Genomic DNA, 23,866 nt, shown 5'->3' on the forward strand with positions numbered 1-23,866 from the left:
TCTGTAACTTCCTTCTCCTTGTTACCTTTTCATCTGAGAGCTCCGAGCGCTGCTGTGACTCCAGGCTTGTGGCAGGTAGATGTAAGAAGTCCTTTATATATGGAACAAAGGTTTTAAGGAACTTAAAACAAGTAGCTACAGGCTAACATGTATTCAGAAATGCTCCCAGGTGCCCTCTCACGCACACCAGCACTCTCAGAGGCCTCCACTGATACACAGATACACAGCTAATGCTCATGTTACAGCTCTGGATGTGCATTAAGAGCCAAGTGAAGCCAGCTGTGAGGGACAAGGTGGAAATGGCTGGGTGAAAGGGTTTGAAAATGCTAGAGAATGAAAAGACTCCAGGATTCATCCCTTTCTAACAGAAAGGACACTGGGAATGCAGAAATGACATAAAATGGCACCAGCTCAGACCTCCTACTCTATCTTTGTAGGCTCCAGCTCAAGAGAAGAAAAGCCAGAAAATCTGTTTCATATCTCCTACATGGGCTAGACAACTGTCTTCAACAATCCTGTTTTGGAAGGCAAATTTAACTGGTCTACAGAATGAACACAGGATGTATTAAGCCCTTTTCTTGTGCATACAGACATGCTCCTCACTGTGTTATTATCCCCATCTTTTGTCTTTGGCTTTCTCTAAGAAGTGAAGCATCTCCTTGGAGAGAACCATGCTGGAGGGCAGAAGTGAGAGGGTCACTCTTTTTCTCGGTTCCAAAAGCACCTCGAGAAGAAATCAGAGTCCAGAAGAAGGAAAGAAATTGTACCGTTTTGTCTGGGGACAAGGCTGATGACCGCACGTCCGGTTATTGTCTGGTTGTGGTTTATTCCTGCACATATAGTCCGGATAAATTTCATTGTCTATGGTACAAAACACCAAGCGGTACTGGAAACCTAGAGGACAAGCAAGAGAGTATCTGATCAACACAAGCTACCCAGGACTAGGTCTGCAATGCACTGGGGCTGGCAAGATAAGTTTCTAAAGTCATGTAGAACCCACATCTGTCCCAGCCATTCTGAAAAAGAGACAGGTGCAGTTCTCTGTCTCTCACTATATGGACAAATGATGCCTTCCCACAGTATAGGATCCTACCGGAAGAGCAAGAGAGACAGCATAGTTCTGTGTAGCTGAGGGGAATTTTCCTGTTATATTATGGATCGGGGCTCACAAGGGAAGTGCCCTACCCGTAAGCTGCTCATGAAGGAGCTCTGCAAGATGTGTGCAGTGTGCAGCAGAACTGGGGGGGTCTCCTATTAGACTTTAAAGGTCAGTCTTGTGAAGACTGGATATGGGAGCAAAACTTGCAACTCTTCATTCTTCCTACAGGGTTTGAGTGCCTAGGCAAAGACAATTTTAGCACCTACAATATCAGTATGGCAAAAGCTGCCAAAATGGCCATTAGCACAGAAGCCCAGAAGAGGCTGATAAGAACTCTATATACTAATCAGCTGGAGAGGGGTTTTTTGTTTGTTTGACTGAAGTTTTTTGGTTTGTTTTTCTTTTAAGCTTAAAATCCATGATGTTGCTCATGGAGGAATCTGTAAACTGAGTATGATGGGACACCCCAGGAGATCTGACAGTCCTCTTGGAAAGAGGGAATCTTCCAGGCTGTGGCAGAGGAGAATGATTCACTAATGTAGGCCAGGTCTCTTTGGGGAGGAGCTCTCAAGTGGTTGAAAAGACTATGAAGACCTGAAGCAAAACAAAACAAAGGCTATCCATGAAGATTCTTAACAGGTCCTAGTAATATGTTTGAGGACTAGGGAATGGAAAATAAGACAGAACAAGGAATGGGGCACAATCCTGTTGTGATTGGGATGCATGGCCCTCCCTTGACAAAACCTGCAGATACCTGTGCTGCCTTCCAGCAGAAGTCTGCTGGGAAGCTGCTGCAGAGGGCAGCATACTGTCACACTGCCTGCAGGGTGTGGCTATAAACCCCACACCAGCCATCATGGATCAGATCCTCTCACCTTACCTCCTCCACATTCGGAGCTGCACTCACTCCAGGAACTGTAGCTCCAGCTGTAACCCGAGGCCTGTCCTTGCAGAGGCAGGTAATACTCATATTGTACCCCTGTGTTTGGCTCCTGGCTGATGAGCTGCAAAAGCATGGGAGGAAATCAGGGAAATTACACTTTTCACAGCATTTCCCCACCATGTCTGAGGGTTTGAGCTGACTTGCACCCCTCCCTTTCGAGAAGCACTAATTCTCTGCACTGTATTTTCTCCTTGCCTACTATCATAATCTGGAGAGCATTATTTTTCAGAGAAGGGAACATTCATCCCTCTTGGCTTTAGAAGATCCAGCTGCTCCTGGCACAGCAAGTATCTTTCCTGCCCTACAGCACAGTATAACAAGCAGTGTCCTGGAGCCTGTCCCTGCCCCAACACCATTCGGTGCTGACTCTTGCCTCCCTTAAAGTCAGAGCCCAAAGGAATAGGCAGGAAACCAACATCGAGCCTTGCACTGCTCATTTCTGGGCACTAGAACGAGACCAGCAATAAGTGCTATTTCTGCAAGAGACCACCTTGGTCTAGCTCGAAGGCCCACAGCCTTGTAAGATTCTTGAGGGCCCTGTCACATCTCCAGTTTTTCCCAAGTGGTACCCACAGTGCATTCCCACCACGCAAAGCGAGAGCAGAGTGTCAGCAGGGGAAGGCACAGCTGCTCACCTCAATGACAAGAGGTTCTGTGGTGGGACCCCGGGCATGGAGGAGCTCTGGGGCCACATCACCCTCCGAGCCACGGTCATAGTGCAGCACCGTGCTGGCCACCTGCAGCGCCCGGCTGAAGTCGATTGTCCAGTGCCCGTTCAGGTAATACTCCCCTCGCACGTTCTTGACAGCTGGACAAACCCACATGCCAGAGAAAGAGGATCATAACTCCACAGGGTTGCTCCTGTTTCCAATCAGTACTGTGCCACAAGCAAATGAGGGTGACCATCATCCTCCATCAATGCTGACCTTCCCTTCCTGGATGGCTTTTTTAGCAGAAGCTGCTCCACATTCAAACAGTGGTTCTTGCCAGCTTTGCTGCAGATCAAGCGCTTTTTTGCTGCACAGCCAAATGCCTCCAGCACATTCCTGCCCTGCCTCTGCATTCCCCACCGTTAGTTGCTGGGGCACAGCTGATGTCAGCTTTTGTCCTACTTGCCATTAAGATGTGGGATTCACACTCCAATGCCTTTACACCACTATCTGGTTCATCAGATACTCTATTCAGAAAGCAAGATGTGTGCTGAATCCAGTTTTCTACAAAGGAAAACATCACCAGACTGATCTGTCCTAAGAGCTGAGTGATGGAACACTCAGAAAGCAAAAGAGTATCTGCTTTCTCCACTGGAATTTCCTCAGCCCCGCCCAGAAAGCTAGGCAAGGCCTTTTCTCCCTCCTTTTCACCCTCTGCAGAATGACCAGAGTTTGAGGCTGTACAAATACCCAGAAGTAATCTATGGGGAAAAGAAGCCCACCCCAGACTTCTAGATGGCAGGAGTAGGTAGGGTTTGCATTTACCAAACAACAGAAGTCATAGCCAAATTTTGCTGTATCAACTAGACTCCTTTTAAGTTACAGGCAGGAAGTCTCGATGTGGTTTGGGTATTTTTATTCCCCACTCAGCAAGATCTCCACAGGAGAAAAAATGAGGTAAATGTGAAGCCCAGAGTTGTGCATCACTCACATTTCAAGGATGCTCAACATTTAGATACCGATATTCAGTTTTTCACTCTGCCATATCAAGCCCTCAAGGTAAACATCCCAAACCCCATACCTGAAAACCAGATTTTAGCATAATGGCTGGAATCCAAATGGACTGACACACAGATTCTGACATCAATCATACCTAGGAAGTTCCTGCTGGGCATAACCTCCTTAATTTGGATGCTTGTGGCTCCCATAGGGATAATAAAGATTTGATTGTAACCTGAAAAAAAGAGGGATTATTCAATATCTGACTGTGGATGGCACACAGCACCCTTCTGTGCCAAAGATGCTCATGGTTTCATTGGTGCCTGAACAACTAGATGAGCTTTTTGTTGGTGACATGAAGCATTTCCATTGTCACTTTAACTGCATGCTGAATAGCCTCAGCCTACATTATCCACAGATCAGTCCATGTGTAAAAAATTCCAATGACACCTCAGAAAAGTCCGTTTTCTACATTTTAAAATCTTTGGAATTTCAGCAAGAATCATATTGGAGTTCAACATAGAGACATGTGACCACAAGTGCAGTTGACATCTTTAATTTTTTCAAAACTGGCCAAATGCAGAAGATGCAGTCCCATTTCTAGCCCTGCATGTGTCCTGGTGGGGCTATCAAGACACTGGACAGCCTCACGAAGGCAGTGTATGGTGATGTCATTATGGTGCATTTATAGCACCTGCTGGAGAGGGAGCAGGGAAAGACACCAGCATCACAGCAAGTACTTCAGTATGGGCACAGATTAAGGAAGCGATTCCCAGGATAAAGCCAACAGTACCTTTTCTGATGTTAAGGTCACACACCATACGGATATTTCAAGTGAACATCCAAGCATGCCTATAACAATCACATGAGCAGGTGTCTCCACCAGCCCTTGTAGCAGTTGATTTTTGGTTTAACTCTCTCCTTCTCACCTGCCCAAACTACCTAGGATCATCTGTACCTTTGGGGAGGCTGGCCACATCAAAAGTGCCCTTCACACCATAGCAGGTGCTGCCATCTCCTCCACACTGCAGGCACTTGTCCTCCTTCTTGGCAGATTCCAGCATATTATCACAGCCAACAGCCTGTCAGAGCACAGGAGCATTAATAGGAATAAACTGTAATGACAGAGGAAAAAAAAACAGGCCAAATGCTGAACACATCTATTGAGAAAGCCTAAATCTAGGGAGCCTGGAAAGCCAGGATAGGGCAGAGAAGGAGTTGACAGAGAAACAACAAAGCTGAAATCTACTATTTCACATCCAGAGCCAGATAAATGCTGTCCACATGCTCCTCAGCACCTTGAAACTGAATGATTCACCTTTTCTGATGCTATTATGTAAGGTCAAATAGAACAAAGGGAGGCAACAGAAAGATTGACAGACCCAGTGATGAATGAAGGAAGTAACAAGATGACTAACCTGACAAACTCCCTCTACACAGATATCTCGCTTGCCAGGTTCACAGGTAGTCCCATCTACCACTGCTTCCTTGTGCCTGTAGTAGAAGTTTTCTCCCTTGGGAATACAGTTTAACTCACACTTATTAGGTGCTGGCAGGAGAGAAGAAAGAAACACTATAATAGTTTGGTACTGCACCAGGAGCCTAGTTCTAGATCACAGGAGCAGAGACAGAGGGGTGGACTGATACTAAGTGGCAGATATTGAATGAATTTCTGGGTCACAAACTGCTGGAGGCTGGAAAAATACCCTGGTAAAGTCTCACTTTATGCATATATTTCCTCAGGGGACATTGGTCTAAGTGGATATTTGGTTATTCCTTAGTAGCATTGTTCTTCTACTCCCTTGGAGTACAGGGCTTTCAGGAGTCAGAACAAGTGTTGATACAGAATTGTTATTTTAACAATCAACAAAAAACCCTTTAAATCCATCTTTAAATCCCTCATAATTTGCTAACCAACTCTGAATGATACCATATCAAAGCTCAGAGCAGGGACCCCTGGTTCCCACACCTGCCTTCTGAGCTGGTTCCTCAAGAAAGCATGGGCCGATTGAAGAGATGTCCCATTTTCTGAAGCACTCATTAATTATATATATTTGCTTCTCTTGTTCCCTGCTAATGTTCTTTTGCCAATATTGGAAAATACAGCAGAACTTCTGCTCCTCTAATACTTCAGAACCTAGAGCTGCAATCAGTTCCAGATTTCCTTAAGCAATGTTTCTGAAGGAATGGCTGTTACAAGAGACAAGTATGTATTGCTGCAATGCTGTCTCTTGGCCCATGCATCCAGTGTCTTCAGGACAGCAATGCTTTGCGGCTGGCAAAAGGATTTTTTTCCATGCCAGCTCCTGTCCCCCACTCCCACTAAGGAAGTACCCTGCAGGGATACTACAGTGAAAAAAATTAGTCACTTCAAAACATACTGTTGATAGGTATCAATGAAGTGTAACCCCACATGTTTATCATTACCTCCATAATATGGAAGCCACTTATATTTCTTGCCTTGGAATTCTGTCCCATCAAACTCTGCACACTGCTCTGCCCGGAAATCCCGGGAGCCTTCCGGGCAGTTCTGTTTGGAAGAGAAAATGTTTGCATTGGACTATTATAAAAAAGAAGGAAAATAAAATGTACAATAAGAATTTGGGGTTTATTCTTATTCCTCCCATTTAAATTGGGGCATAATTTCAGTGTACTTTTGAAGGGGTACTGTTAATGAACTGCATCCACCAGTGACATCAGAGAAACAGGAGCTAATGATCACATCTTCTTTCTGATGTTTGTGTGGGGAAACATCAGAAATAAGACTGATGTTTGTGTGGGGAAAAGAAGCAACAGGCAAGAAAACCCAAAACCAGAGCACTATACCTGAACATTACATGACCGATAGCTTCGTGATGGTCCAACACAACTGGAAGGACCTTCTGTCCTGGAAGACAGAGAAAATACATGGAGCTCTCTGAAGAATACACAAGCAAAAAGTCATCTCATGGCAGACATTACAAATCACCTTCACACCAGGCATATCACCCTCACAGAATTCCCTGAAACGGCCAAATAACCAAAATGCACTTCTTCACCACTAAAGCAAGCTGGCATTTTCTAGTGGTATTTTATGCTATGGTTCATGTTCTGGCATGAATGAGACACACACCATGAACAACTGCAGTACATCTCTTCAGGGCCATGTTTCAACTAAATAATGGAAGCTGAGATTTTAGTTCACTGTCCACCAGCAAAGGGTCGAGGTGTCCATACAAGAAAGAGAAACATGTTATGAGCAGCAGGAGGATAGCAGCCAATTCAGAATATCTTTGTGCATCATCTATCTTGATTTTTTTGTGCACAATAGGCCCCTTACTAGGAAGAGCTAAACATGCCTTTGGAGAGTGTGCAACACCCTTATTCCCAAATATTTCAAATATTTCAAATGCAAATCCTTGCCTCTAAGTCTAGTACTTAAGAGAAGTAAAGGAAGCAGAAAGAAAATGATCCTAGCTGAGAATTATGGAGAGTAACAATTATGAAGGAAATTGATCTAAAAAGTCAATCAATGCCTAACACCTCAGTGTTCCTAAAATGGAGAGACAGACCTCCAGAGATTCTGGCAAGCATAAACCATAATGGTCAGCCTTCAAAAGAGACCTTTCTTTATTCTGTGTGGGAAGCAGCAGTGCTTAATAACTCTGGCTTCTTCTATTACAAAACCTCCTCTCATTTCTCCAAACAGCAAGAGGCTCTTTTTTTCAGGATATTATTGAGAGTCTGGCTTTTTTTTTCCTCCTTTGCTTTGTTTTCACCCACAACAGGATCTCTAAGGTCCATCATTCCTAACAGGTGCAGTACCGGTCATCATCCTCATTAGGATGCAGCTAGCCCAGCTGCAAATGAGGTGGCACAGTGCTAACGCTGCTTGAGCCAAATTCACTCTTCCATTTCTTCCGGGGCAATTTACCATCCTGGGAATCATAAACCTGAGGAAACCTCAGCACTGTCACCACCTCTCAGGAGAGAAACCAACTGCTCTGGCCTGTTCTCCGTCTCCCTCAAGGCTTGCCACACTAGACCTGATTGAACGGCTGCTACCATGCCAATCCCCTGATTGCACAGCCTCAAATCTCACACAGAAACTGCTGTGCTCTATCAAAGGAGCCAAAGCAAGCATGTGTTGAAGAGGGCACTACTCAAAACAGCAGTGACAAGACTGGAACTGAGGTTCATCTCAAAGTGGACTCATTCCCCTGGGATCAAACACTCAGTCTTTTTTTTTTTCTGGATGTATATTGGAACATAACTGCAGGAGCTCAGTAACAGTACAACACATTTAAAGAAAAGAAAGAAAAGAAAGAAAAGGACATTAGCCCTCACCTTTGGGAATAGCAGCGCCGTTGCCGAAAGCTGACTCCACCGCCGCAGCTCCGACTGCACTTGCCCCATTCACCCCAGCTCCCCCAGACATCAAACTGCCGTTTCATCCGGCGGCCCTGTAAATAAAAAACCCCACAGACATAGCAAAAAGACATGGCAATGCAGGAAAAAAGAAAAATAAAGGGAAATGAAGCAGAGATCCTATGTGTTCTCTTGCAAAAAGGCTGTCTTGCTGTGCTGTATTCCTAACATGAAAAGTAGCACAGAGTAATACATCAGAAAGATCAGGCCTCTAGTATCTAGGAGTATTAGCTCCCTGAAGCCATATAGCACATCCAGCTTCATAATCTCCCTTAACTGCTACTGTTTGTCTATTCATAGAATCTCAGCACTTTTGAATAATGATCTAAGAGGATAACATCTTCCTCTCAGCAAGGCAGCAAAGGCAAATCATTACTTCAGGGACTACGAGCACTGTCACTCCACACCAGATCACTAGAGCCACTTAAAGCCAAATCCTTGGCTCTAAGTCCACTACTTAAGAGAAGTAAAGAAAGCAGAAAGAAAAGCCCCAGCACAAACTTTTTACTGCAACAGAATTCCATATATGGACCTTTTTTCCCCTTACCCAGCTGTGTCCAGTGACGATGTCAAGGTCTAGGCCATCATTAGCTACAGCCTTAATTAATCTTGTATTTAGAAAGTCGGATACCGACATTAAGAGAAATAACCACAATACAAACAAAAATTTACAAGTGTGATGGAACCAACCAAAATATATTGTCTTAGAAATACAAGAAATATAATATTTTCAGGGAAAAAAGGCCTACTGCAGCTGATGGGATCCACATACAGCAGGGCATATGTGGTTAGTGGGAAGAATGGCAATATCCTAAGGAAAAAGTTTATATTTTCAAGATGCAGCAGGATTAATTCTGCTTGAAAAAAAAAAGTAGGTGCAGGGTTACATGGTGAGTGACACTGTAAAAACAGGGTTTGCTGTGCAGCTGCACCTGTAGGGCAGTTTATGTATACAATTGTACAGCTGAGAAGGCAGTGCATGCCATTTGGGCACTGAGACATTTGTGGTAGTGAAGTGTGGGCAGGCAGAGAAAAAAAAGGTAAAAAATTATTGTGATGTGATCTAATTAGCCTCCACACACAAACATCCAAGCCTCTGCTAGAAATAGGAGCTAGTCTAATAAATCATCCAGTGAGTCCATCTCAGGCAAGATGCATGGGTTAACCCTCCCTTGTCATTTGGACAGGTTTTGTAATTCTACACACACACTCCTTGCCTTACTGTATGTCCAAGTTACAGTCTTGTTTCTTTACTTCACCCTCTTTTAAGGAATAATTCCCTGCTTTTGGCAGAGCAACTGTCAGAAATATTAGCCAATCATATCTATGCATTTACTACCAAATTACCCACAACGATCTAGCTGCAAGAGTCACCCCAAACTATTACCTATATTCCTCTAATGTGAAACACTTTTTTCCTAGCCCAGCTACTTACTTTCCTTCACACAAGTTCTGTGCAATTTTTTCTAATACCTCTGGTTCAGACTAACTCTGTTTGCCTTCGGTCTGTTCATTCAATGTCACTACCCAGGTTACAGCCACTTCTACATAACTCCTCTTGGCCAAGTCAACATCTCCCTGACCCTGTGCCAAACCCTTCTCCCATTCTTTCATTCCAGATACTGAGCTCACTGTTTGTCTTCCGCATTCTCATTTGCCTTTCTGGGCATAATCCCAGCAATAGAGTTTTAGCTTTCAGCAAGGTTTTTTCAGCAATCTTATTTTCCCAAGTTTTGCTTTCAGACACCTAATTCCTCCCCCTGTAATCCCTCCTCCCTTACCCTCAAAAGAATAAAATATGCCACCACTGTTTCTTGGCAGTCTTATTCCTCTGTATCAACTGACTGATTTAGGAGCAGTATTAGCTCACTCTGGAAACAAGGGACATTTCAGTCAGCATAAGGGAGAAGGAAACGTGTAGATAAAAATCCAAAGGAGGAGCATTTGAAAGTCAGATTACTGGAAGGCAATTAGGATAGAAAACCCTTCCTTGACACACACGCACCACCCTGATAAATATTCCAATATCTCTCCTACAGAACCAGCATTATTTATTCCTTCTATAGAGAGTAAAATCTGCAGGGACTCTTTGTTGTAAGGCTTATGCATCCACAGAGTGCAGGAACAATCATTTTTCTCAGTATCACTCCATTTATGTACACCCCGAAAGGAACATCAGATAAAAGAATCCTCCCAAAGCTGTACAGTGCCAGAGAAACATTTTAATAGGGGCCCAACTCCCGTATTTGCAAATCTGTGTACGGTCCTCATTACTTCAGTAACTGCACACATGCGTACAGGCAAATATAAAGCTGCATATTTATAATAATAATAAATATATTATTATATAACCTTATAACAGGACATTTTTAGATGCTGTCAGCCAGTTTCTGTTCCAAAAGCCTCTTTCTGCTTTCTTCAGACTCTGGAATGCTTTTATCTCATGTCAGCCAGGACAACTGAATTCCATTTCCTCATGGATTTCAGAATGAAAAATCTACAATCTTCATCACTGTTACAAATTCATTTGGTTCCATTCTTCCCTTGCTTCAGCCTAACATGCATAGAAGAATGTAGTTTCTTTATCTGCATTAAGTATATATTTTATTGTTTCAAGAGAAATAAGAAAATGCATACAACCATCTTCCCTGACTTCTAAAAACACATGAAAGAGCAGTCAGTTAATGCCCAACTGCTCTGTCCAGTTTTATGGCCAGTTAAGACACCAGCAATGCATCCTTTCTGGGAATATTGATATTGCCCATGACACTGGCACTGCATGCTCTCAGGGCTCATTTGCATACAGGCTGCTGTGGTATAGATGTTTAGAAGGCCAGGGATTTCATTTTTATGAACACTGCATTGCTTTCATCAGTTCCTAGACAGACGAACTGCTGATGTAGTTGCAGCATCTGCTGTTACCAGGCCAACTGTATCTGATATCATCAGCACATAAAAAGCTATGCCTCTGAGTCATTAGACCTCCAGACCTCATCTACAAAGACAATCCCAGTATGCATCACATGCAAACAAAAGAATTCTGGAAAAATGTCTTAGATAGCTTATTATATACCATTCAATGCTTATTTTTGTGTATGAAACATGCACTGGAAGAGAAGCTATGAATGGGACTTGACTCAGAAAGACAGAAAATGCTGTCACTATGTAGGAACAATTTAAAAGGGGCCCTTGAAAAACTTTCCAGTCAGTTTGATGAGATGGATAGGAAACTATGCATGGGAAGAGGACTGTGCTTCCCAGACAAATGCATTGCAGGCATGCAGTGATCCACAAAGTTCATATCACCAACTGTGGACAAGTGATTCAGTGGGAATAATTTCCTAGTGCCTTGTTGCAATTCAAATACTAGCAAGCTATCAAAGCAAATATCAATTTACTATCCAGTCCCAAGTGAGCAGTGAAGTTCTGCAGTCACACGTCTAGACAACCTACATCTCAGGCAAATTCTTACCCTTGCTCCTTGGCACCTTTCAGGACTCAGAGATAGTCAACCTGAATTATTTTGTGATTTTTTTTTTGTTCTGCTTTTCCAGACTGACAAGCAGCAACAAAACATCCTGTTACAGCACTCCAACAGTTGCTGCTCAAAGCACTTGGTTACTTATAACCATGTTATGCCCAAGAGGTTTCGGACAAGGCCACTGCAACCTTTAGCCCAGCAGGCTGCATAGCTTTGGCCCACTGAGATGCAACTAAAGCATCATTTTGGACACCGAAACGTTGTTACTGGGACTTCTGGGGCAGCTTCACATGCTTGCTAGGTTCCACTGGGGTCAGATACAAATCTCAGTGCTGACAGGGAGAACGAGGCAGGAAATAGAGGCTGACGACAAGGCCCTGTACAGCTGTTACCCACTGAAAACAGATATTGTTAACAATGATAAAATGAGTAGTGTGCTGTTACAGTTATATTATGTAGTGTTTCCATGGCTTAAAACAACGGTCAAAACCAGACTCTCTCTCTTTAACCTTAGTATTTTTGAAATAACACTGCATCATTTTATTTAATAAATATCTACTTTTTGGTGTTTATAATTTCTGAAATATGGTTAATATTTATTTTGACACACCCTGAACTGTAGCCTAATTTAGGAAACATGTAGGAAAGAAGGGTGAAAACCAAACATTACAAAAGGAAACTATCACCACTATCACTTCTGTAATGGTTTCATTGCCAAAGTCTTGGCAAGTAAGAAGTCTCCAGTAAAAAATTGCAGCTTTGCTAACTTTGAATAAAAAGTGCTTAGGGAAAAGTTAATTGCTGAGAGAAAAGTTAATAACAGAAAGGGAAAAAGACAGAAAATTGTCAAGGTGCCCCAAAGGTTGGCTGCTCTCTTTGGGCTAGGGGCCAGTAGTGGGATGCTCTCCCAGGACAGCACTGCAAGACAGAGAGCAGCACGAGCCAGGGCACAGCCCCAGCCCTAGGAATTGGGCACCTCCACCTGAAACCAGGCTGGGAGATGGGAATGCAGGTGGGCCTGGCTCATCAGGGTCCATGGCTGGCCAGGCAGAGTTGTGCAGATCCTCACTGCAGCATCACTGGGGCAGGAGCCAGCAGCCCCAGGAGGCTATGAGGGGGTCCTGGGCAATGGGCTGGGTGTGGAGAGTCCTGTCGGGGCCAGTAAAGCCTAGTAGTGTCCTCAGGGCCCTAACAAAAACAACCCACATGGAGCGTATTCTTAGACCATGTGCTCTTTGGGATATGAACCATTTCCTTCTCCGTTCTATATCCAGAAGAACTACCCAGTACTACAGTGATGACCACCTATAATATATTTCCACATAGCTAAGCTCTGCACATGTGGTATCCAACCCTCAAACTTAATTGAAAGGGAGCTGAAATATTCAGAATATCTTACATGTTTATAATTTAGATATCTGCTGCTATGCCAATATGCATTTTCAAGATGACTCCATCTGCAACCGGCTAGGATATTAGCCAAAAATGCTACCAAAATGAGCTAATTAATCCAAACCACATCAGCAAAGCAATTTTTTATAATTCTGTCTTAACCATTGATCTTGGCTCAGACACAGCAGGCCTGCAAAGAGCTTTGAAGGTGAATAATGCCAAGTATCATTTTTATGAATAATGAATAAGCAATCAAAGAATTGTATTTGAGTAAAACTAGAAAAACAAGAATGAAAGTGAAAAAGATGGTGTCAGCAGGAAGTGAAATACAAAGTGGTGCAGAAGAACTGAGTATCTTATTAAGACAAGCTGCTTTACGAAGACAAGGAAAAAAAAATCCAGTCTTCATCAGTTTTAATGGCTTGTGGTTTACACTCACTATGTACATTTCCTTTCATCCCCCTCTCACCCTAGCCATGGCTCATTAGCATATCCCCTCTAACAAATCCAGTAAAATCCAGCAGTTCCCTGACATCTTAATTTTCTCAAAACACTTCAGATTCTCCCTACACCATTGAACCCACTCCCTCATGATTCCCAGCTCTTTTCCATGTTCCCTGTTCAACTCTTCAACGCTCCTCACTGTGCTACCTCTCTCTGGGCTGTCCCACCCTAAAGCTGGCTTCTTCCACACCCACTAATTTCCTGTCAGCTGGGCAGGACATGGTGCATGGCTGGTGCCCTGTACAGCCCAGGGTGTGCTGCCCTATGGAACTGTGCTGGCTTGCTGGGCAGTGGGCAGAGCAGGAACCAGTGACTTTTCAGAAGTGGAAAGACTTCCACAAACTCTGGGTGGCCTGGAGATGATGAGAGAATTTAAAGAACTCTGAAAAGATACAGCCATTGCAGAGAAGTCAAATTAATTCTTGGAATCCTTGTGGAAGAAATGGAGCACATTCAGAAAATTCTACAAAGAGGATGATTGTAAGTTAACTTTATGACCCCAAACTTGTTTGGAAAAGTGGACAAAACACACAGTATGAAGTCACCAGAAGTTGTTTATCCAAGGGGCCTAACAGGAACTCAAGGTTGAAATGGATAAACTGTTACATACTAGCAGACAACCCTCTCAGCTAAATCCACTTCAACATGTGATTATTGGAAAGTGGAAAATCTGACACCAGTTTACAAAATTATCCCAGGAGAACCCATAGAACTGTACATTCACAGAGCATAAAACTGATGTCAGCTGATAAATTAATAGAACTTATAACAAAGAACAGAACTAGCAGGCACCTGCATAAATACAGGATGTTTGGGAAAAAGTCAATAGGGCTTTTAAAGGCAAATCCTTCTAAGCATATTGCAGTTCTTCAATTCACAAACATGTCAACAAGGGTAACATGCCAGATACACTCAGATTTCCAATGAACTTTCAAAACAATCCTTCACCTAAAGCTTTGAAGAAGTTAAGTAGTCAGAAGGACAGTTCTTCAATGGATACTGAGCAGGTGGTCCAAAGACAAAAGCAGGAGTAAAATCTTCCTCCACTGCAAGAACTGACATTAGCAGCAGAATTCCATAAGGAACCTGAATGCCTCAACACATTTATTAGTTATGCCAAAACCACTGAAGTAATGAAAGCAGATGATAGGGGTAATATACAGGGTAATAAAGGACAACAGACACACTGCAAAGAACTATGGAAAAACATTATAGTATAAGTGATTTATCACTAAAATGACAGTGGAGATTTCATGTAGGCAACTTAAGTGATGCACAGGAGAAAACACAAATCCTATCCCAAATTGCTATTATTTATTAATTATTAATTAACATTAATAAATCACTACATGAGAGTTGATATTTAGCTCTCAAGAGTAGGATCTTGGTGTTATGGCTTCAAGGAGGCATTGACCAAATTCAGGGAAGAGAAAGAGACATCTCAAGCTCAAAGGGTTCATAAACTGGAAGTGTATTGGGGGAAACTGTATTGCCCATCTTTTAATGTTTTTTTCTAGACACATTTTGTGACATAGCTGGAGAGAGGATACAGGGCAAAATAAAGTGGTCCTACCCGGTACAATTAGTCTTGTGCATGTTTTCTACCTTTCCCTCCCTAGGAATATTAGTAAAATCTCCTCTTTCTCTGTCCTCACAGTAATTTATACTGTTTCTGTATGACCTTAACTTTGATGTCCTCATGCACCTTCTGCCCTTTGTGTCAAACCTGGTTAAGGCATCTAAAAGTTTATTCAATAGATTAACACCTTAAAAAATAACAATGTTGATTTATTTACAATAAATTAAAATCCAGCATTTCAATGCAGATCCATAGAAATGCAGATCCATAGAAAGAAACAGTGTTCAGAGGAAATGTATTTGAGTATGAATTTCAGCCAAGCCTCAAGCCAGCCTTCACTTTAGCACACCAGCAGTCCAATCTAGGATCAAATGTAAGTATTGGACATGATCTAATGCCTAAAGATCATAAAAGGTGAAACAGGCACTGCTTTTTCAGAGCTGTCACATCTGGGGGAGTTCAGGGAGCCCCACTATTCTTTTGGTGCCCAGCTTGATCTAGCAAAGACCTGACAATCAGTCCTGACAATTCCAGCTCTTGCAAGTGGACCATCTCTTGCTATGGTTCAGCCTGATTGCATTAGCATCTGGTAAGGAATGGCCCACGTGAAACAAACACCATTTCTCACTTCTCTACTAGAAACAAAATGGAGAATTACTACAGCAGAGTGCCTCAGTACTGCTAGATCTTCCTGCTTCCTCATGATTTGGACAGATCCAGAATGTCAGGGAAACTGAACTTAAGTGGTGGCCAAGCAAAAGCTTCTCCTTTCATTCAGCACGGCTTCAAGAGGAACTATTGATCGCATGCAGGGGGTGGAGTCTAATGCTACAGAGAAATGTCAGCCTTCATAGTCTCAGGGTAATTCAGACATATCCCTTCTAAAAAAATCACCAAAATCTCCAAATTGGAGATAGGCAGGTGACCAGATGAACTGAATATAATATATTCCATTTCTGTTTTTTTTAACATACAGTATGATTTTTTATTAGATGTGAGATAGCTAACACTCATTTAAGCGTATTTCCATCTGTAAGAGAAAATACGGCAACTAACAAACTCTGCTTGATTTCTGGTCTCTCATCCCTTATCTTCAAGGGTGGCCTAGAAAGCAAAACACTTACTCCAAGTGATAATTGCCTCTTTTTTCTCTGCACTCTCTGTTCCTTTACACCTAACAAGCATGTAATATCTTCCTTTGCTAACACTTCCACTCTACTCTGCAGGTCATCTTTTACCTTAGATGTCCAAAGTTTAACTTCAAGTCAGGGAAAAACTGTTCTCAAGCTGCTTTTACTTCAGAAAGATCCTGCTTCTTACTCAGAAAGGAAGAGGAATCCCAGTTCTTAATAGCTGCATTATTTTTCTGATAATATCAATTGGCTTAACATAAAGTAACCTCTCCCAGTAAAGCTAAACCACATGGCTAATATTTCTAAGACCAAAGAAAAGAGAAAAATGAGCTAACCAAAAATCCCTTCTCTTTATTTCAAGTGATAGCTCTCTCTAGCTTTGAAGCAGGGGACAGCAATTACTGCTTTGCAGATAACATCCCTGGAACTAAAGGCACTACCAGAATGGTATTATTTAATTGCCATGTTAGACTTTTCATAAGATGTACCACAATAGGCCTGATGACTTGAACCTATTAGCTCTTTCAGAAATACTTTCTACCAAGCACTTGAATTACAGATGTTCACAATTCTTAACAGAAGTATCTTTCATTTCTTTTAACAGTGTTCAGAAGAGCATTTACTTACTGAAAATGCAGAAGGTGACATCGTTGTTAGCATGAGCAGAAGGAACAAGTTCTTCATCTCTGCCTGTGGGAACAGAAAAATTACTCATCAGGATTGCTTGCTTCTTTGCTGCTAGTGGCAAAGCTACCATACCATGCAGTAATAATGGAGGTGGAAGTAAAATCAAAGGGAGAGAAGAAAAGCAGTTTTATCACTACCCTCCCTGGATAGATGAAGGCATCTGCAAAGACTGAAATTACCCTGCACAGAAAGCCAGGATATAATTACTGAGAGTAAATATTTCCCTGAACTTTCCTCTGGTATTATGAGAACACCATCCCCAGGCACAGTAGAAGGTGCATGCTGTTGCATGTCTGCCCTCCCACTCCTTTATGTATACACCTGATAAAACACTTGAAAATTGCAATGACTTCAACCAACCCAGGGTAAAAAATTCCACAATTAACATTTCTGTACCCTACATTCATCTTGTGTGGTTGTGCTTGTTTAAAATCCAACAATTCATCATGGACAGCCATAGCTAGATTCCACCATGAGTAGTTATATCCCCTCTGCAGAGCTAGAGAGGAGATCAGATCATGTAGGCTGGTAAGGCAGAATACAACTGTTCCTAAATTTTGGGCATTATGCACATATGGGACCACAATATTTTGCTGGTACTCCCTGCTTCTACTTAATCCTTCCTCTTTTGAGTTGCAGCCCACACCAACCACCACTCACCAGTGTTCACAGCTGTGCAGGGACACTTCAGCCACTACAGACTGACTCTTTCTCATCACCATTTCTCATGGTCTTGTGACCAGTTAAGCCCAGGAAAAAAAAAGAGATGGACTGGATATCTCTAGCACAGTTTTATCTAGTTTGAGATTTTTTCTAACTTGGAAAGGAAAGGTAAAAAGATAAATTTTCCTTTCACAGTACACAAGGAAGAAATGTTTATTTCATCAGTCCTTGTAACAACATCTGTTTTAATATTAAAACTTCATATATAGCTCCTTCAGCCTGGCCTATTAAATCCAGATAAAATACAGAATGTGTATCACTATTAACAATTATAACATTGATAGAAAATCATTGTTGCATGAGGATATGACATCACAACCAAGAAATAACCAAAATGAAATTTACTCCATCTGGTATTTGAGTATTTCAGGTTACTTTATGATGGGCAGCCATTTTTCTTACAGTCCTAGGCCTCAATGAACAGATCTTATTACAACTCTCCAAGTCCATATATATGATGGATTTTAACACTCCCAACATTCACCATGCTGAGAATAAAAAGCTTGTTCCTAAAGACTTTTTCTTTCAGATGTAAAAGCTACTAAAAAAGTTCAGTTGCATCAAATCCTGTGTGCAAATTAGCAATGAACAGGGGAAACAGAATTGGGAAAACAAGCACTGATAAACTTCTCTCCCTAAATACTGAGTGCCAATCATAAGATTCATAAGAAAATTAAAATACAGGAGCTTTTTATATGAAAAGACTTTCATTAATTTTGGTTAATCATTTTTAGGAAACTGAGGGAAGACTATGTACCCTCTATCACCCACATGTGCTACTACTACTCTTCCTATTCAAATCAAGGAAGAAGCAACCTGAATAGGTAAAGAATGCTCTCTGTGCTGTAGAGGCCAATGACCAAATCAGGCTGGATCTGTGTCACACCCTACCAAGTGTCATACCCTTTCTCAGGGGAAGCACAGGCAAGAAGAGATCCTTTTGCTACAAGATACACACACACAAACAGCCAGGTTCTCCTGAATGACCTTATAATGTGCCCACAGCACTAGGAAAAGGCATTGTGAAAGCAGCATCTTCCTTGAATGGTGTTGGTATCAGAGGTAAATAAATTTGAGATCAGCTCCTATTCCTACTACTCAGAAAAAGAAAGATCTCTTCCCCAGCTCTCCTCTCTCACATATTCCATTTCCAGGCACCTCTCAGGTCCACGGATATGGCCTTGAAAATCTAAACCTTGTTCTGCTGCTAATGAACTGTCTGCTAGCTATTTCTAGCATCAAAGCCAAGAAGCAGGCAGGGAGCTGGGACCAAACCACACAAGGCTCCTGGAGAAGAGGCTACAGGAGCACGTCACCGGGGCTCCCATTCCCCAGGTAGTTAGTATCTTGGATTTTTTTAGCCACTTAGGACAAAAAGATTCTCTGAGGAGACCACCATAGTCAGGATCCAATGTATGGGGCAACCCCATGCATCAAAGCAACAAGAGGTTATAGCTCTGGTGCTTGCTTGTACTTTTGTGCCATTGCACTTGCATGGAAATTGCTATCATATGTCCCAAATTTAGCATTAAAATGTTTAGACCATCCAGCCCTATTAAACTAGTCAAGAGATTCCAGGAAGCATCATCAGAAGGAAGAACAGGGCTGTCTGTATCCTATGAAATTCCCCACTGGAAAACAAACCTTGCATTTGATTATCTGAACATCAACAAACTTGTTATTTTAAAATCCTCCTCAGATGTAGAATTCAGCATTGATTCCTTTCACCTTAGTTTCAACCACAACAGATGGGACTGAAGAATCTGTCTGAAACCTTAAAAAAAGGGTCAAGTTCTGTTTCTGGATTTAATGGCCTTTTAACTCCTTGTAGGACCTGGGGTACAGCAGCACATGTTTATTCTGCTTGTTTGCCATTCTTCTCACTGCAGGCTGGACATGCGGGGGAAGAAATGAAAAGGACAGTGTTTTACTGTGCTTTCACTTGTAACAACAGCAGCTGCTGCTCCCTGAACCTCCTGCCCATCTCCAGTTTTCTTCAACCCTCCCCAGCTTCCTTTTCCCACTGTGTGCTAGAACAGCATCTCCACCCCTCCTCCACCCAGAAACAGCAGCAGGGCCTGAGGGGAAATGGTGACTTTATGCTCAAGCTATGGAACAGCTGCTGGAAAGCTCACAAGGAGGAATTCCTGCCATAGTGCTAAAATATGAAGTTATCTCAGGGAGAGGGTTTATGAGTTCACAAGTAAGGAGCAACCAGAATCTTTAACCAAAAATAGAAGTATGCCCAGCTGAAATCTCTGCCCATACACCAGAAGAGATTCAAATTGTCTAGACAGTCACATCTGGCATTAACTGCTCGTGTGAGATGAATAAAAGTCTTAAAAAGTGAGGAGTGGTTCTGTGAGCTTGGTCAAAAAGAATTGGCTTCAGAGTTCAGCTCTGGACTGTTTTCTATAAAAGATGCTTACCCAAGCTTCTCCAAACACTGAAGAAGTTCAAACTGGAATCTGACTTTAGCAGCTCGGGAACCTTCTATTCCAAAACAGGAGGGTGGGAGGGTGAGAGGACTACAGAGGGCATAGCTGAAATTTCCTAACTGAACAGAACACAAGAACTCCACTACCACTGGAAACTGGGATAAGCACCCTTATTTCAGGGCTTGATGCTGAACCCACTTAGGAAAGAAGTTTTTGCCTCTATAAACAGAAGTTCTAGAAAATGGGCAGACTTGGAGACTTCTCTATAGTGGAGCCAGCAGTGAGCTGCTGTAAAAATATTTTATTTAGTTAGAAACTCTTGTCCAGGGCCAGGCAGATTTAGCAAGATCAGTCAAATCTTCATGAAGACCAGGAGTATGTTTTAGAATCAAGGATAGTTTTAATGACTCCTATGTTTACTTCACGTGTGTAAACCCTGCCTTCCAATGCACAAATAAGATTGCTTACTTAAACTTGGCCACTTTTCCAAACAATCTCTTAACATCCACGTCCCTGGGGAAACAAGACCTACATTGCCTGTATATATATATGAAAAAACAACTTCGAATCAGTTGTCTAATTTCAGGGTCTCAAAAGCAATAAAGTTACATTTTGAGGTAAAAGATACTGAACCAGGATGAAGAGATGTGTTGAACTTTTAATCCATTTAGATGATGACTTTTTCTTTTCAACAGGAAGGAAATCCAAACTTAAAAGTAATGTTATGAATAACTCAGCCTTGTGTAAGCAAGAACTTAAGCTGTTTAGGCACTACAGAATCAGATCACAAAGTCAGAATAAAACAAGTTTCATGAGTTCCATTACTTACACATTTATCAGGTTTTCTCTATTCTTTTTGAAAATAATTGGACAGCCAGTGTTATGTGGTTCTTTTCTGTTTAGCACATAAGGCAGACCAGCCTTCTTTGGCCTGTGAACCACATTTCTAAATCCTCTTTGGCCAAAGACACATATCACAGGTGTGGATCAGGGATTGTTCTAGGAGTGGTTCATAGGCAGAAGACCCCTTCAGGGTTCCCACTTGCCTAATCTAGATGAGATTTATCTGGACATGCAGGGAAAGTGGCAAAGCCACACAGCATTACTGACTTTGGCAGGTCCTTAGAAGTCATTTCATCTCCCTGATGGGAATTTGAATTACCCAGTATGGATCTATCATTCCCTTTGAAGTAACCCTGACACAGAAAGCTGCCTTTGCATGCATAGCTTGTGAGATACAGGTTGGCCATCCTAGCAATAAATATTTACCTGTTGCAATATCAACAGAAATGGCTTATTGTAAAGTTTAGCACATCCAGCACTAAAGCGAATGTTGCCACAGGGATCCTACTACTCACACCTTTTCAGAAATTCCTTCCCTTTCCTCCACTCCCCTTTAACAGATCAGATCTCACTCTGATGTTTTATTTTTGGAAGTTTGGTTGAAGGAGGTGGGAAGCCAGAAAGGATGATGATATGTTGCCTGGTTATTCACTGACATAAATTTTTTGAGTCATTGACTCAGAGCAAAGTCTTTGAGCTTTTACATTCACTACATTTTCTAAAGACATTATGATTTTTTCTTTGCTTTAAAAACCATCCAGCCTATCTTTGTTCCAGCTTGCTTTTGTTTGTCTTGACAACTGAGAAGCACCTTTTAAGTTTTTGCTGGAAGAATTAAAAAGGGAAAACATACGTGCACAGAAAGAAGCTGAGATGAAGATTGGGACAGAAAGGGGCCCTATGGAGCAGGGATCAAGGACAGGGAAAAACCTCCCTTTGCTTAGGATGTGAGCTGAGTGGGGAGAGCAGAATGATGACATCATACAGCCTAGAGGAACCAGGAAACAAATCACCACTTTAAGCAGATGATATCACATTCAAGATACTTCTTAACATGCCTGTTTTCTTCCCCAACCACAGTAAGTCATCCTTTTTTGGACAATTTTTCAAAGAAGATCCTGGGCCTTATATCCTTGGGTTGGGGCAGATAAGCTAAATAATGTCCATGTGCCTGTTAAAACAGAAGAATGCTGAATTGCCTTTGTCTTGACCATGCAATGAACCACATTCATAAAGAGCTGTTTGTATACAAAGCAAGGGGTAAATGTTTATAAATGAGTTTAAGCACAAGAGTGGCTGAAAGGGCTTAATGGGGAAGGAGAGAAAATAAAGAAACCACAAATTGTCTGAGCAGACGTTTTACGGCAGTGTCTTTACCGTTGGTATCCAGATTTACTTATTCATTCTAAATACATGTTAGAAGTTGAAGAATCCTCATCAAGAAAGTAATCCCAGTGAGATATACTTTCAGCCATGTTAGGCATATTATGACAGACAAACTTTCAGCTAGAATAACTTTAAAATTCACCTTGTTAAATGAAAAGAAAAAAAAAGTTAGAAAAACTTACTAACAAGCACAGCAGCAGAGCACCAGCTGGCTGGAGAACTGAGTAATGGTAACACAGAAGCATCTTCAAGCCTGCTTTATCAATGGTTTTCAACTCAGCCTTCAGCCTGATTCCTAACAGGCACATTAATCTGCACTGGGCCATCACTTCACGTGGCTGACACAGAGTGACAATGTTTTCTACAGAGGACTTCTACACTTCTACAGCAAAGCAAGATTCAGCAACACCTGGGGAAGCCACAGCAGCCTCTGAATACTGAAATCACACAAAACAGTAGCTGAAAAATCATCAGGCTCAAGAGCAAGATCAGCACACAGATTTGAGTAAGGCCTCACACCATACCCTATCAGTGGGTGGGGAAGATGCAGACCTGCCTTATTCTTGCTCTCCAAAATCCACAATGATGTATCTCAGGCTTAGGGCAGTGAAGCAGCGTCTTCCAAGCAAATCTAATCACTATGCCAGCCCTTTTCAGGAGCTAATAGAGTATTTCATGAGGGCAATTTTCTGTCTACCTATTAATATCAGCTCAGATTCAATTTTATGCAACTAGCCTCCCACTATTAGATTTGCAGCCAGAGATTTATTATAAGGAGTAAAGATAGGATTCTGCTTTCTATTTTGGTAGTCTCACTGTGCTTAGCTGTTAATTAAATCTGGGAGCATGTAGGGATAATGACAAGCACACAGACTGATTTAGACACTGCAAAAAGAAGCCACACACTGCCTATGGAAAATACATGACAAGGATATAATACCCCAAACACAAATTGAAGAGGAATGGCTAACAGTCTTTACATTATATTTATATTAAGCTGTGACTGCCCTGTCACAGCTTAAGTTTCATTTCTATGAGTTATTTAGCCTGACCTGAAATATTAACTGACACTGGGCACTGCTGCTGTTTATAAATAATAGAATGGATTGGGTTGGAAGGGACATTAAAGATCATTTAGTTCAACCCCCCTGCCATGGGCAGGGACACCTTTCACTTGACCAGGTTGTTCAAAACCCATCTGACCCGGCCTTGAACACTTCCAGGGATGGGGCATTCCCAGTTTTTCTGGGGAATCTGTTCAGTGCCTCACAACTTTCTGAGTAAAGAATTTCCTCCTAATACCTAATCTAAATCTCCCCTCTTTTAGTTTAGCACCATTACCCCTTGTGCTATCACTATCTGCCAACATAAAACGTCACTCACCATATTTTTTTAAATACCAAAAGGCAGCAATAAGGTGTCTCTGGAGCCTTCTCTTCTCCAGGCTGAGCAATCCCAGCTGTCTCGGCCTTTCTTCATAGAAGAGGTGCTCCAGCCCTCTGAACATCTTGTGGCCTCTTCTAGACTTGCTCCAGCAGGTCTGAGGACACCAGACCTGGACACAGTATTCCAGGTGGGGTCTCACAAGGGTAGAAGAGGAGA

The 23,866-nt window shown here is 42.1% G+C and overlaps 1 protein-coding gene across 5 annotated transcripts in view; it reads right to left on the bottom strand.

The window, feature by feature from the left end:
• The window catches only part of PAPLN (papilin, proteoglycan like sulfated glycoprotein), a 52,171-nt gene that overhangs the window by 20,021 nt on the left and 8,284 nt on the right, over positions 1-23,866 (bottom strand). For 4 of the 5 annotated variants that reach the window (XM_069017470.1, XM_069017472.1, XM_069017471.1 and 1 more), the window contains 11 exons: positions 16,815-16,877; positions 8,018-8,133; positions 6,518-6,578; positions 6,119-6,221; positions 5,110-5,240; positions 4,650-4,773; positions 3,846-3,926; positions 2,678-2,850; positions 1,980-2,103; positions 768-894; positions 26-91 (listed from right to left, as the gene is read on the bottom strand). In XM_069017470.1, coding sequence (XP_068873571.1) covers positions 26-91; positions 768-894; positions 1,980-2,103; positions 2,678-2,850; positions 3,846-3,926; positions 4,650-4,773; positions 5,110-5,240; positions 6,119-6,221; positions 6,518-6,578; positions 8,018-8,133; positions 16,815-16,877 — 1,169 coding nt within the window. The remainder of the gene's footprint in view (positions 1-25; positions 92-767; positions 895-1,979; positions 2,104-2,677; positions 2,851-3,845; positions 3,927-4,649; positions 4,774-5,109; positions 5,241-6,118; positions 6,222-6,517; positions 6,579-8,017; positions 8,134-16,814; positions 16,878-23,866) is intronic. The other variant, XM_069017469.1, reaches the window with a different exon arrangement.

Source organism: Aphelocoma coerulescens, chromosome 5 (assembly GCF_041296385.1).
Source record: "Aphelocoma coerulescens isolate FSJ_1873_10779 chromosome 5, UR_Acoe_1.0, whole genome shotgun sequence".
NCBI classification, from domain to species: Eukaryota; Metazoa; Chordata; class Aves; order Passeriformes; family Corvidae; genus Aphelocoma; species Aphelocoma coerulescens.